This window comes from Folsomia candida, unplaced genomic scaffold, assembly GCF_002217175.1.
Source record: "Folsomia candida strain VU population unplaced genomic scaffold, ASM221717v1 Fcan01_Sc001, whole genome shotgun sequence".
NCBI classification, from domain to species: Eukaryota; Metazoa; Arthropoda; class Collembola; order Entomobryomorpha; family Isotomidae; genus Folsomia; species Folsomia candida.
This window is the reverse complement of record NW_019091193.1, coordinates 17,517,941-17,532,311: the sequence shown is the minus strand read 5'-3', so window position 1 is coordinate 17,532,311 and position 14,371 is coordinate 17,517,941. Positions and strand designations below refer to the sequence as shown.

Genomic DNA, 14,371 nt, shown 5'->3' with positions numbered 1-14,371 from the left:
AATAATTTTTAATTGTGAAAATTACTGAAAATTACAAACATTACAGAATAATTCCAACTTACCTGAGGGGCGACAAGGCTTAAGGATGGTGGGTCTCCTAGTGTACTCACGTTCAATAATTCGCTTGCACGACCCATTCCAGCCCGATTGAACGCAACCAGATACATCTAAACAGACACATACATATATAAAACGCATTTAAAACGGTGTCAGAGGAGAAATTCTATAATTCAGCCTAGAAATCTAAACAGAACATGGGCCGGATCATTAATATTCTAACCTGATACTCTGTTCCACATTCCAGATCTCTGAGTTCGTAGAAGGTCAAATGTCTACTTATTGAACGTTCCAGCCATTCACCGGATGCTTTTAGATGCAAAATGTAACCTTAAAAACAAAACGAATAGATGAACGTGTTTTACGAATCGAGTAAAAATGCACTGCTGAAAGAGTTGTAAAATACTTTATGGTACAATTTTTCTAAAATTAACTTACCTCGGATTGGAGCACCACCAGTGTCTGACACCTTCCATTGAAGATTTAATGACGAATGAGAATTGACTGCGACATTTAGCAACGGTCCAAGAGGAGGAACTGAAAAAAGTGCGAGTATGCAATTATCAGGTTTGAGTTCAACATTTAAATTCCTGACCAGATGCTAATTAAACAAGAATCAAAATACTCACCTTGAACAATGACCTGATGCATTATCGAGTCTATAATGTGTCCCTTGTTGTCATTTATGGAACAGGAATAATTTCCACTATCACTGTCGCGTGCATTCCTAATCATGAGAGAACCTTCCTGCGTTCCAGAAAGTCTAGAAGAAAATAGTTAGGTTTTGTCCTGTCCTGTAGTTAAAGCTACGTTATTGATGTCATCCATTATGTATGTACCTTTCAGATTCTCGATTTTCAATGAGACGTGTCCACTGTATGGGTTGAGGTCCTACCGTCTCACCTACATAAGTAAAATGAAATTAGAGAGACAATTATATTTAATTGTCCTCAAAGGTGCTGGTGATAAGAAAGGCGTCAAATGCACAGGTCATTTATTTCTATTTTCTATGATGATGGTGATTTGACTTTCAAAGTGCATGCAGTCTCACATAAACTCACATGGTAATCGTAGGTCGGTTTTCCAAACAACACGAAACTCCATTCCAAACGATATAATAGCTGATTGCACTGCAATTTTACCATTTATTACCAATTTCCAGTTTTCACATTTACCCCACTCATAAAATCGGATTGGGTGCGATTTACCCAAGTACATGCATATCATGGAAGTACCGGTTTTGATCAGGAGTTTGTGGGAAATTGCAGGATTGCCTTCTCCTATTTTCGTTGAGGCTGTGATTCGCAATTCGTATTTCTCATCCATCCTCAATCCATCAAACTGTTTAGCAATAAAAGTCCACCATGGTCATTCTATCCATTCCATCCATTCTCTTTGTCAAGCAAGGGCGTGAAATTGATGATGCTTTACCTGAAATTTGGTTACGTCGGGTGGAACTTGCCTCTTCCGTTTGATAGCATCTTTACCTTTGCCTACTTCCGGAGTGGAAATATAAACCGTGTATTTGGTGAGAATGCCATTGGGTTCTGCAGGAGGAAGCCACGTAACAGTTATTGTAGGGGAAGATGGATTGATACTGATTTTGACGGATGCTGGGTTTCCAGGTACTGCAACAATTAAACTTTCACTTGCATTCGACATCACACGGCTAAATATGCATATAGCATAAATCTTGACAAAAAAGTGGGTGTGACTGGTGCTCGAATATGGAATTGCGAATTGAGTGAACAACAGGAGGTGTGGATGTGGGCAAAGCGAGATTAGATCAAAGTGTAGAAAATAACAAAGTCACAATTGTACTCACAATCTTCTTCAGTGTGGCAGAAAGTGAGGGGTTGGCTCAAAGGACCAGGTCCAGCTCCAGTGAAGGACTGCACCTGAACGCTGTAATTTTTGTACTTGGCCAGCCCACCAATAATTATATTTGTCGATGGAGTTGTTCTCACTAGAGGCTCACTACTTTCTAAATACGGAAGAAAAACAAGAACCACTTTGAACTTCCTGTCCTACTTCCAAGTACAACAACCACTCGAAATCAGAAAAGCCTTTCACACACAAAACAAAGCTAAAGAGTTCTGAGTTCTTACCCAACAAATCAAAATCAGTTTTCTCCAGAAGCACTTTGTATCCTTTGATAACTCCTCGAGCTTGCTCCTGCGTCAAATTTGTCATTTTTGTTATGCTCACATTTTTATGCCAACCACTAGTGTACGACTTATTCTGATAAGTAAGCAAATTATATAATAAAACCTGTGATAAGGGACTCCAACCGAGTTGAAGGCTGTGCGACGTTAGAGATGTGCTGAAAGAAGCAATGTCAAGACTTGGGCATTCAAACATAATGTCGACACGATCCATTGCCCATAAAATATTAAATAATCATAATCCTTCAAATCTGAGAAGTTTGAAACTGCATGATTATTTAGTATGAAGGTTTTTAAGCAGTCTTACTATTTTTTTCTATAAAATCATGAACAATGAATTGGTATTTTTGTCACTTTATTGAATAGAAAGTTAGTCTCCAAGTATTTCTCTACGTCTGGCTGCACTAACTCATGACTTAAGTTTGGATGCTACTAAAACAATAGTAAATAAATGTTATCGTCTTACCAATGCAGGCCATCCGGTGCTGTGATGGGCACTGCAGACATACAGGAAATTAAAACATATGTATCAACGCTATATTCGAATATCTCATTTATCGTAGCATTATTATCATCACTACTGTTTATCGTCTCCACAAGTATCTAAGTAAAGAAAGTTGGAGGGCCAATCACTAACCATCTTCTAATGTCGTAGCTACGATGGAATCGGAATTTGGGCCAGCCCCATTGGCATTGAATGCTTGCACGACAATCTCGTACGAGGAGAAAGCAAAAAGTTCCTTAAGGACAATTTGATACTCTTGCAATCCATCCTGTCTCTCAACAGTCTTAAATTGATACTGGTCGCCTTCTCTGAAAAGTGTCAAAGAGGACACGAGCAAAATTATAGAATGTATTTAGCTTCCGAGAAAAATCCTGGGTTTCCTTCTTCCCATCCGCACCCTCGCTCGCTCCCTGTTTGAGTTGGTGGACAACGACAAAGGTTCAAAGTCTGAAGGCAGCTAACCTGAATCTCTTGTAGCCAACATAATAACCCAGGAGCAGTTCCGAATGCCAAGTCTCTCGGTCTGGGTGGCTCCACGTAACTTGGATGTCACTCACGGAGACAGCAGAGACTCTCACATTTTTAGGAGCACCTTCAGGTGGTTCTCCATCCGTTTTGATCTCCAGAAGCTGAAATAAATCCGGAAGCTTTTTTTTGGTAGCTGACATTCCACACAATTCCTTCCATTCCCATGCAATCCGCCCGCCCGTCCGCCAACCAAACATGCATTGCATCTCAAGACGACTCGAGGATTTTTATTTTATAGCATTTTTACAGCAGTCTTGTAGAGACAAGATTTGTGAGTTAGTAAGCAGATGGGTTACTTACTGCGCTGTGTTCACTTTGCCCAACTTGATTTTCTGCAATGATCAATAGAGAATATTTTCGTGCAGGTTTCAAATTCGCCACCGTTTCAGCAAATACTTGTCCAGGCACGGTTAGTTCGTGAAAGTCGTTTGAAATTGCTGAAATATTTAAGGAAAAAGTGACAATAATTAGTGCGAAATGTACGTGATGTATGTAACATTTGGAGTGAGGGAGGCGAAATGACTTGCCCGATTGTAACCTATATTTTATTATAAACTGGATAATAGGCGAGTTTCCATCCTGCGTGAGTTGCCATCCTACTCGAACAAAACGACTCCCCTTTGATATCACATGCAAATTGCGGACACTCGGAGGAGGCTCTGTCAAAGAGAAAGAGGAATGTGCATGAGAATGAAGTGAAAGTCAAAATTAGATAAAAGAAGACAAATGGCACGTTTACAACTTGGCTCCTGTAATTACAAGCAATATAAGCGGGGTGGGAATTGAGTTACGACCTCATCGTCTCCCCATATTATATATCATAGTCAACTCTGTGAATCTATTCTCACTTCCCAGGCTCCAGACTCGTACGGGCATTTTAATTCAACATCATTTGTCACCACTACAACGTGTGTTTACTCCCTTGATTTTATCTCCACACAAACATTTCCAAAATGTAATATTCCACTTAGGTGACGTAACCAATTAATATTCGGAACACGAACACGCTTTTGGTTTGGGACAATACCAATATTTCGAGAATGAAACATTGTTGGATAATAAAACCCCTTACATCTTACTCTGACGAGGATATTCACAACTTTCATCACTCACAACTAACAATCAGTCAGTGTTTATATATATATCTAATCGTAAGATATGCTTTACAAGTATATGTACACGGATACGTTCGTTTGCTGGAGAAAAAATAATTGTTCCTAAACCACAACTGCATTATCCAGAAAAACATCAATTAAGAAGGTGGTAGCATAATCTTTTTAATACTATACACAAGTAAGTTTAGTTACATCTTTGCCTGTTCTTTGTGCTTAAGCAAAATGCGACACTGGTATAGAACTTTAAGATGAGTGGACGCTAGTGTAAATATGAGTAACGTTTCCTTTGTTCATTCAATATGCACATATGTTAAGCTATTATCCTTCTCGGTCGTCCCGGCCACACGCGTCACTTGTCTCGCACCGTCTTAGACGGTCAACCGCGACAAAATTTATTCATCATTACGGGCGAGGACAAAAGCCCATGACTTTGGCACCGCGATGGGTAGTGTTTTATTGCTCTCCGTACTCTACCTCCGCAGGATAGACATTGGACAAGACCGGAGGCTAGAAATGGGGTATATGTCATACGTTGCTCGTTATTGTCCCAAGTTAATAGTATACTTATCATTGCCCACCTCTTGTCTACTTGCAGAATTACAAATTTTGAGCAACATTGTGGAGGAGGAAGCAGGAAAGGTACTAAATTTATTTTGTGAAAGCAGTCACACAAAGCGGCGTATCACCTTGGACGTAAAGCCACACATTTCCTTGACTTCGACCGTGGTGGTTCGTAGAGTAGCACAGATACCGTTCCTCGCCATCTTCTCGCCCCACATTATTTATTGTCAGTTCTGAAGTGAAGGTGCCTTGGCTGGAGTTTAATGTCCGGACTTGGTATCTGCAAATGCAGTATTACAATCGAATAAGATACCCAGGCAATTCATATCCCATCTCACCCGAGAGAAAACAACAATGCTGGATGGGAAACATAAGAAGACAATTCGTCTTTTGCTATTGCTTATGGCATTTTGGGTTGAGCCGGGGGGAAGGTAAGTCATCTAAAACCGACCCAATTGAGATTGCAATACGGCTCTATAAATTTTACGAGTCTTTCTCTTGTCTACCCGGCCTTTCATTATTTATGTATCTGTGCTGCCTCGAGAATAGTTGTTGTTGGATTTAAGAAGACATTTCAAACTACTTTATTTAATATGACTTAGCATGCAACTTTAGTTGTAATAATATTATGGGGAGAAAGCCGTGCACACGCGTTCGTCCTCGCTTTACACAGAGTATAAGTAAAACTACTGCACATACGTATGAGTACGTATGCACATATAAGGTCAATAGAAAATAGGGTTTGAGAACCTGCGCAGCTATTTACGCTACATATTTATGTCTTTGTTTCTCATTCATCAAGGAACAAAACATGAATAAAATTATTGTTGTTTCAAATAAATGGAGGTAGATTAGGCTACGTTATGCTAAGCCAAGTGAATTTATTGTGCTTGTTCAGGCTTGGAACTTCGTATTGGGAAATTTTGATACTTGTGAATAATATTATTCAAACCCAAGTTTGCTTAGGCACATATTTATCCTCCCAACATGTCAAAGTTTGCGTTTAATCTCATAATTGTCAACCCCACTAATGAGGTCTCATTGAAATTCAAATTTTGTTTACACAAAGCAACAGTGTAGGTAAAGTAATAAATGTCCACTTTCAGACCTGGGATCCGTCTCTGGTTTTAGTTCCACAAGTCCTTTTCGCCATCCAACCTCAATGGGACCATCTCCAGTGATTTCACATCTCAACATGGCTCTTCCTCCCACACGAGAGGAAACATTTCGCTGCAACTCCTTCACGTGAACAGGTACTGGAATTTAGAAGAGAAAACGTTACTTCCGAATTGAACACCAACCTGGGATGACATTAGGCAAATAAGATAAGATTGGGGGGAAGAAACTCGACCAAGCCGTGAGCCGCCTCAAAATTCTAAGCTAGGCAAATCCCAAATCTGTAAATTTGACTCGGATCAAAATCCCGTCCCGTGTAGATTCAAATCTTGGCGAATTCCTAGTTCAGTCGATTACGTGTAGACCAAGTTTTGCCATTATTGTCTACCTCACTTCCTCACCCCTTTCTTCACTCCGTCATGATCTACTTTGCTATGAATAAATGCATAATGCACGCGGAAAAGCAGAAGGAAGAAAGGAAGCAGATAATCTTTATAGTAATGAAACGAGTAATATCACGAGAATATAGAGCTCTATTCATTCCTGGGTAACATACCAGGTGATAAGTCTCTTCATGAATAAGTGAGCAATCTGCAGTGCACCATCCAGTCATAACGACTTCCAATAAAAGTTTTTTTAATGCACTGCCACTATTGCAGTCTCAATTTTGAGAGGAAATGTCTAGACTAGACTATGCGTATCAACAAACATAAAGGCGTACGCACACAAGAAAACGTTAGTTGTTAGTCGAGCGTGAGACCTAGTTCATAAGTAATATTTTTTTGTAAATATAGTTCAACAACAGCTTTAAAAATGTTAGCTCAAGATGAATCAATTGTGAGAAGATATCGAAGCAATAAGAAGCACATAACATGAAGTATTTCAATACAAAAAAGTTATGCAACTCATGGAAACAACGTGTCATGACCCATCGTACATGAGATATTTGTACTCGCGATGGGAAAGTCGTCTAATCATACTTTCGCTTACACACATCAAGGGATAGATATTAAGGGGTAGACTTGAACTGTGATTATAATCATAAATGTATGTATGCAAGAGTTACCGTTAATTGCAAGCCGTATGACTTTGCTCAACCCAGAGCCGATACCATTCGAGGCCTCGCCTTAGATCATTAAATATATTTAGAACGCTGAATGAATATATTTAATACTTTGAGCTCCTTACAAAGATAAAATCCTTGATGAGACTTTCTCGCAGACTTTATAATGAGACTCCCATTTGTGAGCGAAAACACATCTTCGGAAGAGGAAGAAATTACACCTCCGCCTGGCTGATGTTGTAACGTGATGCTTCCCAAACTGGAACTGGTTGGAGAAGTCGATTGTACAGGAATGTCTCGATAGTTTTCCGGTCGATTACCTAAAAAACAAACATTATTATGCAAACCCCAGAATCGAGTGGAGATTTAAAATAAATTTCTTGCCAAAATATGAAGCCGTTAATGCTCATGAGAAATAACAAATGTCTAACAATTTTATAATAGCTTGGAGATTTGGATTGGATCCCACCTTTTTTCTTGAAATATTTACGTTTTGCGAATTTGAAGGTTTAGGGAACGAACAAAGAAAGTGTGTCGGGTGTGGCTTATGTGTGACCTCGTTTGACATACGTCAAACTAAACTACTCAGATTTTAGGTTATGTAATAACTAAAAGAGTGAATTGACTAAAGCGATTCAAGGGAATTGTGCTTTAACAAATATCCGCCTATTTTGACGTTGTTTAACCCAAAGCGACCAAAAACTCATTTCCCATCAAAACAAAGTTGATCTAATCCTAATCCCATGCAAAGGGATGAATTATTTATGAGGATCAAGTCGAGGCTTAGCGATGTACATTGTTTTATATTCAAGCAATCTGCTGGATTTCTTAAAAAGAAAGAACGTAGAAAAGTGGAACACAAATTATGCGAACACAGATGAGTTCTTGGGTTATTTTATAACCCAAAACTATCAGTATATCCGATTAAATAAATTGTATGCACATATAATTTCTGTTATTTTTATAAATTATTCTGTTGAGAGGAAATAAAATTCTAAGAGCCGCTATAGTTGAATTACGCCCATTGAATTGTATATATGACCCTTGATCTGACGAGGCTAAGATAATCTGATTGAAAATAAACAACAGAATATAAAACTACAAATAGAGCACATTCAGTATTAAAATATAAGCTCACAGAATTTCATAGAAATTTTAGAAATACAAAATTACGAATAAAAATAATTTGATATTATCAGCAATGAAGTTGGAGAAATATTCTAGTTTTGCGCACCACTATAATTATCTAGCTTAAGATGCTCTCTTGTAAAAATATGTATAGTTCTAAGGAAAAGGATACAGGAAGACATGACGAATGGGGGTTAAAGACCCGCATTTGCTCAGCACTCGGAGGACTCTTTCACAATTTTAGACCTATGTACATAAGGCTACTCTTCAACTAATCCCAATAAATTATGCCTTCTTTCTTTCAAATGGATCTCATCGTTTACCAGCTGGTGCCATGAAGTGGAAGAATAATGGAATGATGTGATATGGATAAAATTCAATGTACAGAACACATGTCGCTCCATTTGTCGCTGGTATAAGACGAAGTCGTCTTAAATCACAAGTCGCACAAAATGGCATCCATATTGGGCAAGAAGAAATGCCAAGTATTTCGCAAGCCAAGAACAATGCTCGGCAATAACCCACTGAATGCAACGCAGTGATGTGGGGGCTAAATGTGCATTGCAGACGGAATGTTAGGTAAGTGAGTCGGGTATTCGGAAACGCATACTTTCACTACAAAAAAATTGTTCAGACATTCTGACCGGCTTCCCAATAAATATGTAGCTATCCTACATACTCATATTTAAGAATTGTGTAATTATTTCTGATAATTCATAGCTGCATGGATAATTGCTAATATTGCTATCACTAAAAGATGCTTATTGCGTTTTATTACTGCTTTTATGTGTGCGATTGATAGCTAAGCTTCATCTTTTTGTAGAAATCAAAATTTAAACATTTAACTTACCAACTGCTCTTTTCCAAGACATAACTGGTGCTGGGTAACCTTCTGAATTGCAATCTAAGACGATTTGCGAATTTGACGTAAATTCAGCGTCTTTAGGTTCCAGCGTCCACTTGGGCGGTACTAGATTTTTTACATCACAGATTATTCTCCTAATTCGCTTTCACTTCCATCGTTTGTCATATATTATGTGTGCTCGCATCCAGTAGTTCAGTGCTCAACAAGCCAATTTAAAAAATACACATAACTAAGGTGCAATAATGTAGTGCTTCTGGCCTTAATAAATATTTTATATGAAGAGAGAGGAACAAACATGATCGCATAATTTATTTATTTAGCTAGTGAAAGCGCAAGTTTAATTTGAATAATATTTTTATCCACATTGAGTTGACACATTTCAGAGAACAATAGGTTACATAATTCCTGTAAAGCTAAATAATAATGCGATTATAGTTTGTCCCTCGTCTAAAAGTACATATTGTGCGATTTTTGTGCTGTGTTGTGCAAGGTGAATTCTGTGCTGTGCTTATTCGAGTGCTCTCAAGTAGGCAGTGGTTTTGAGTCCGTCACGCTCATGCAGGACCTCGAGATGAAGTTGAGGCAGGAAACCACAATTCATCTCATCTTGAGGATCCTCGTGTGTTTCATGTCAATCCACTTTGTGCTGATTCTGCTCATGCCATATAATTTTGTACAAGCAAGACAAGAAGGAAGAAGGCACTACATGGATACATAGACGAACAAGTGCAATCAGCCTCTCTGCCCTGGCTTACTCGCATTTCGTCCATGATAATCATATAGAATATAAATATATGTACATACATACATATGTAAGCCCGGTTATTAAGTGAAGGAATTGAATAGGCACTAAATATGAGCAGTAGTCTCCTCCAGTATCGCTGGTGTTAATAATGGCAGGATACCCAAACCTGCAGCTTTCTTTGCAAAGTGGATATAAAGACTGCCCAGGTTCATCAATAATGCAATGTAATCAAGAGTGAGAAGCCATCGAGTCACTCTGCGTATTCTCTTTGGGAAGAAAAAAGGGCCATAAAATAAAGGAGGCGGAATAAAAGAGAAAACAACTTATGGTTGATTGTGATTTTGTGATGCGATCACACATTCACCACGGTGAAAGTTAGTTGAGCTTGCTTGTGTGGTGTTCTTTTTTGGTTTGGTTCCTAAAAAGCATAAAAAACAACACCAGGCGAGTCTATTACCGCAAATTCTGAAGCGTGAAATTGTTCGTGGATCAGCAGAATCGATGGGATAGGGTTTCGTTGGTGAGGCTGATGTGTACACAAGGATCCAACCTATACATACGTACATTCTCTGGTCTCCAAGTAGTTCTAGCGGGCTAAAGTGCAGGGTGAAAGTGGGCCAAAAAGCACTTGAGGAGCTTTAAGTGCCTCTGATTCCAGAAACGGGTTGGAGAACCTTTTCAGATTTTAGACTTGGGATTCATTCTCTGGAGATGTTAGTACAACCAGCTTGGTAATATGTCCATTCATTCGGGTCAAATGCCCTTTTCTCTTCTCAATTAAGGTGCACTGAGGAGATTTTTAGTTCAACCTCACTACATATAGATACGTATATTAATTTCATACATATCAATATTGGCAACGTTTCTTGACAATCGAGCTACCCAAATCGTTATAATTATACCTAAATTAAAGTCAGATGAGTCAATCAACGATATTATACAACATCACAATGACTAAGACTGTGTAGGTTTATTCGTATGTTGGTAACCAAGAATGTACAAATAAACGTAAGTTGCATATGTACGTACCACCAATATTTTCCAACTGTGCTTAATATGAATAGCACACAACCGGTGCACTTTCACATACGCGTGTTAGTCCTCGCAAAGCTCTGGCGAACAAAGCGCAATTAAATCTGTGATAAAACTCTAATGAGGACTTGTGATGACTCTGAACTTTCTCCAGCATGGACGAGTTTCATTGACAGCATGGATTTAGTAGGGCAACAACTACTACTGTACGGCCGGTTTTTATGGTCTTTCATTACTAAACCGAGATAATCCTAAAGAGCGATAAAATTCCTCGATATAGCACAAGACACCCATTTTGTGGACTTTATGTCATAAAAAAGTGTCCAGAGTTTTCCACCAAACGGTCAGTTTAAATTGCTTTGGAACCATCTGTGTCTAATATCCTACGTCTTGTGTGCCACCAAACTACCAACATATAATTTATGACGGATGTTTATCCCACGCGAGAAACAAAATCATACTCGCATCCCGTTGGATTAACTTAAGCCACCGAAAAGACTACATACGTGTGCTGTGTGCACCACTTTCTTGGCTGGGATTAGGTAAGTAAGGTAAGTGGACTGGCTTTCGAAAATAAATTTTGGATCAACTCAACCGCTGTGTGTGGTGAGCAAACCGTACACGTTGGTTAAGAAATGCGCACAAAATTCATGTTACGTTCACATAGGACTGAGCAATGCGTGCAATCTTCTACATACGTAGATGCATACCTACACGAAAATCTTGTAACAAAGAACATCTTGTGGTGTGTCTCGGGCTTTTTTTTTGTTTAAACTAAAACCAAGTTGATAAAAGTTTCCTAATGATTTTTTCCAGAGAAAATAACTTCTCCAGTGCCGAGCCAGCTATCTACACGAGAAGAGTCTAAAGAAGCTTGACAGAAAGAGACGGAAAGATAAATATGAAGAACAATAAACAAATATTTACTCCATAATAACACCCCCCGCACGTCTGGAATTTCTGCTGTAGGATATTTCTCAAAAGGCGAGTATGTAATTACTTGTTATTCTCATGATACTCGGCTAATATCAACAAAAGTGACTGAAACTGAGTTCTGACAAAAGTATCAAGGCAAGTCGCAGACAAGTACGTACGTTCATAAATGTGTTCATGGTGAAGGAATTGAAAGCTTGGGTTATGGATACATTTTTTTAACCGGTACAACTGGAACAAAGATTTCGCATGACATAAAGTCGTATGGACTGGACCATTCGCAGAGCAAAATAGAAAAAAAGAGTTACATAAATCTCAGTTTAAAATGTTGAGCTTTACTTATTAAATTTTACTTGTGTATTCCAAATATCTGCAAAATGGAGAAAGTGGTCTAAATATTATCTAACCTATTACGTTACATCTGATACGGAGGCGGCCAAGTCTGCCTTAGATTGTTATAGGATAGTCCCGAGTCGTATAGGACGAGTAGTCCTTTGGGGAGCGTCGATGGGATTAGCACACGCAGAGTGAAAGTAAGTAAATTGTGAACTAGGTTTATCCGACACAGAGGCACCTTAGCGGTGGTGGTGGTGGGTGAGTATGTATGATAATGCTCCATGCAAATTATCCACTCATCCTAATGAAAAACAGGAGTACGCCGGGACTTCTTCTTCCTGAAAGCGTAACGGAGGTGGCTGAGAAAAGCCTTCCTGGATTAAGAGTCCACCTACCCCAGCACATGGTCCCAAAAGCACTTGGGCAACTCTGGTTTAAACACACCAAGAAGGCATCCAAGTACATTTGATTAAAAGCGACCTCCTATCCCACGGAATGGGAAAAAGTTGTTGATGACGAGGTATGCCAAATGTGTGCTGCTGCTTAAAGTTTTCAAAAGTATTAAATAAACTGAATTTGGTTGGAAACATCAGTCTTATATTTTATACAGATTGTAACCAACCTTATACAAAATCAGCCTTGCTAAATTTCTGACTTGAGTGCACAAATGTTCATCAATTATCCAGATCAATTAAGAATTTTAGCGGCTGAACGTGGTAAAATTTGAAATTAAATTAGTTTTCTTAAAATTCAAAATTATAAAGTGAGGTGCAGAGTGCAGTCATTCCAACACAGTGCTGGCGATGTGAGTGAAAGTGCATACATTCATAGGTCTAACGTGCCAACAATAATACGAGTATTTCTGTACCATGAACAATCAGAGGCACAGTTCTGGAAACAGTTGAAACTATGTTGCCAATCGAACAAGTGTAATTTCCCCCGTGAACGGAGTCCACCCGATCAATGATCAGCATGGCAGAGTAGGCGTCAACATGGACAACTTTTACAAAGTTGGTGGACAGTGACCCTGCGAGAGGAATTGGTTCAGAATCTTTTAGCCACGTGACGGTCAGATTAGTCTCCTCGATGTCTCCCTGCTCCACGGAGCAAACGACTTGAACTCGGCTCCCTTGAATCACTTGGCTAGGCAGATAGATCGGCGCTATTCTTGGTGCCACTGAAATATTTAATTAGCGATGGTAAAAGTTGTCCTTTCGAAGCAAAGTCAGCCACTTTCATTTGACCAGTCGTGCGCCAATGCGGCCCAATATTAAGGCCAATAGATGAACTTAAAGGTTCATGGCCTTTGTGTGATAATATAGCATAATATTTTGGCACCATAAAGATTACCCATTGAATAGCATCACTTTAGATTACTTTTCTTCTTTAATAACGCCGCCAATAGTAATTGAAAGCAGTAAATGCTGTAATCAAAGCAAACTGGAAAGCATAGCAAAATCTCATCATCAACCCATTCCGAGATTATTAGGTCGTTTCTAGCTTCTTTAGTGGATTTAATGCAAGTCTTGCAAATAATGAGGAAAGCACCAAAACAAATACGAACAGTTGGCGTAAACCACAATCAAAAGGATAGTTTTGAGGCAATCAAGAGATCCGAGCAAGGAAAGTTGCCAACTTTTTCTTCTCTTGGACTTTAGCAGCAGGTCAATTTGAACGCCGGGAGATAGCAAACTCAACAACTTGTTTCGCCGTCCTCCACAAATTCTTCTTACCTTTACCAAGAGTTTGGGAGGCCCAGAAGTAATTGGAGAATTTGACCAGGCCGACATTAACTAAAGTCTTTTCTAAGAGCAGCAACATCCATGTATGTAGTTTCAGGATAAAATTGATGAAACAATGAGCCAGTAAACCGTACCAACTCTGCAACCCAATAACAACGAACCCTCTTTTTCTTGCTAAATCAAAATACACATCTACCGCAAGGCCTAAAAGTGTGTGCGAGGACATACATCCGAGGAAACCAGCTTGTGTTGAGCTTAGGAGACATGAATGTTGTGAGCGTATAGCGTTGTCGTAACTTATGTGTGAGAAAGTATTTGTGTGCACGGATGTGTTTAGCCAAGGACCACACGAGTGGGTGTATATATGTTATCCGTGTCCCTTTCAACTTTCATTACTCGTCTTGTGGTAAAAATGTAGCGTGGTCCCTCTGTTGTCAATCTATTGTATGCTCGTGGCTTGTTGAGAGAAAGTGAATGTGT

General features: G+C 39.1%; 1 protein-coding gene across 5 annotated transcripts in view; it reads right to left on the bottom strand.

Moving 5' to 3' along the window:
• LOC110843395 (Down syndrome cell adhesion molecule-like protein Dscam2) overlaps positions 1-14,371 on the bottom strand; it is a 50,521-nt gene that overhangs the window by 2,376 nt on the left and 33,774 nt on the right. For 3 of the 5 annotated variants that reach the window (XR_004833798.1, XM_035846961.1, XM_035846962.1), the window contains exons 15-34: positions 9,089-9,208; positions 7,236-7,430; positions 7,114-7,173; positions 6,040-6,187; positions 5,057-5,211; positions 3,556-3,914; positions 3,190-3,356; positions 2,860-3,035; positions 2,689-2,719; positions 2,329-2,380; positions 2,166-2,232; positions 1,883-2,041; positions 1,489-1,685; positions 1,293-1,398; positions 1,119-1,187; positions 897-960; positions 687-820; positions 496-594; positions 281-387; positions 63-167 (exon numbers count right to left, since the gene is read on the bottom strand). Coding sequence is in view for 4 of the 5 variants with exons in the window: in XM_035846961.1 (XP_035702854.1) it covers positions 63-167; positions 281-387; positions 496-594; positions 687-820; positions 897-960; positions 1,119-1,187; positions 1,293-1,398; positions 1,489-1,685; positions 1,883-2,041; positions 2,166-2,232; positions 2,329-2,380; positions 2,689-2,719; positions 2,860-3,035; positions 3,190-3,356; positions 3,556-3,914; positions 5,057-5,211; positions 6,040-6,187; positions 7,114-7,173; positions 7,236-7,430; positions 9,089-9,208 (2,570 nt within the window). In the remaining variant the exon portion in view is untranslated. Of the gene's footprint in view, positions 1-62; positions 168-280; positions 388-495; positions 595-686; positions 821-896; positions 961-1,118; positions 1,188-1,292; positions 1,399-1,488; positions 1,686-1,882; positions 2,042-2,165; positions 2,233-2,328; positions 2,381-2,688; positions 2,720-2,859; positions 3,036-3,189; positions 3,357-3,555; positions 3,915-5,056; positions 5,212-6,039; positions 6,188-7,113; positions 7,174-7,235; positions 7,431-9,088; positions 9,209-13,017; positions 13,327-14,371 lie in introns of all 5 variants that reach the window. The other 2 variants (XM_035846964.1, XM_035846963.1) reach the window with 2 other exon arrangements.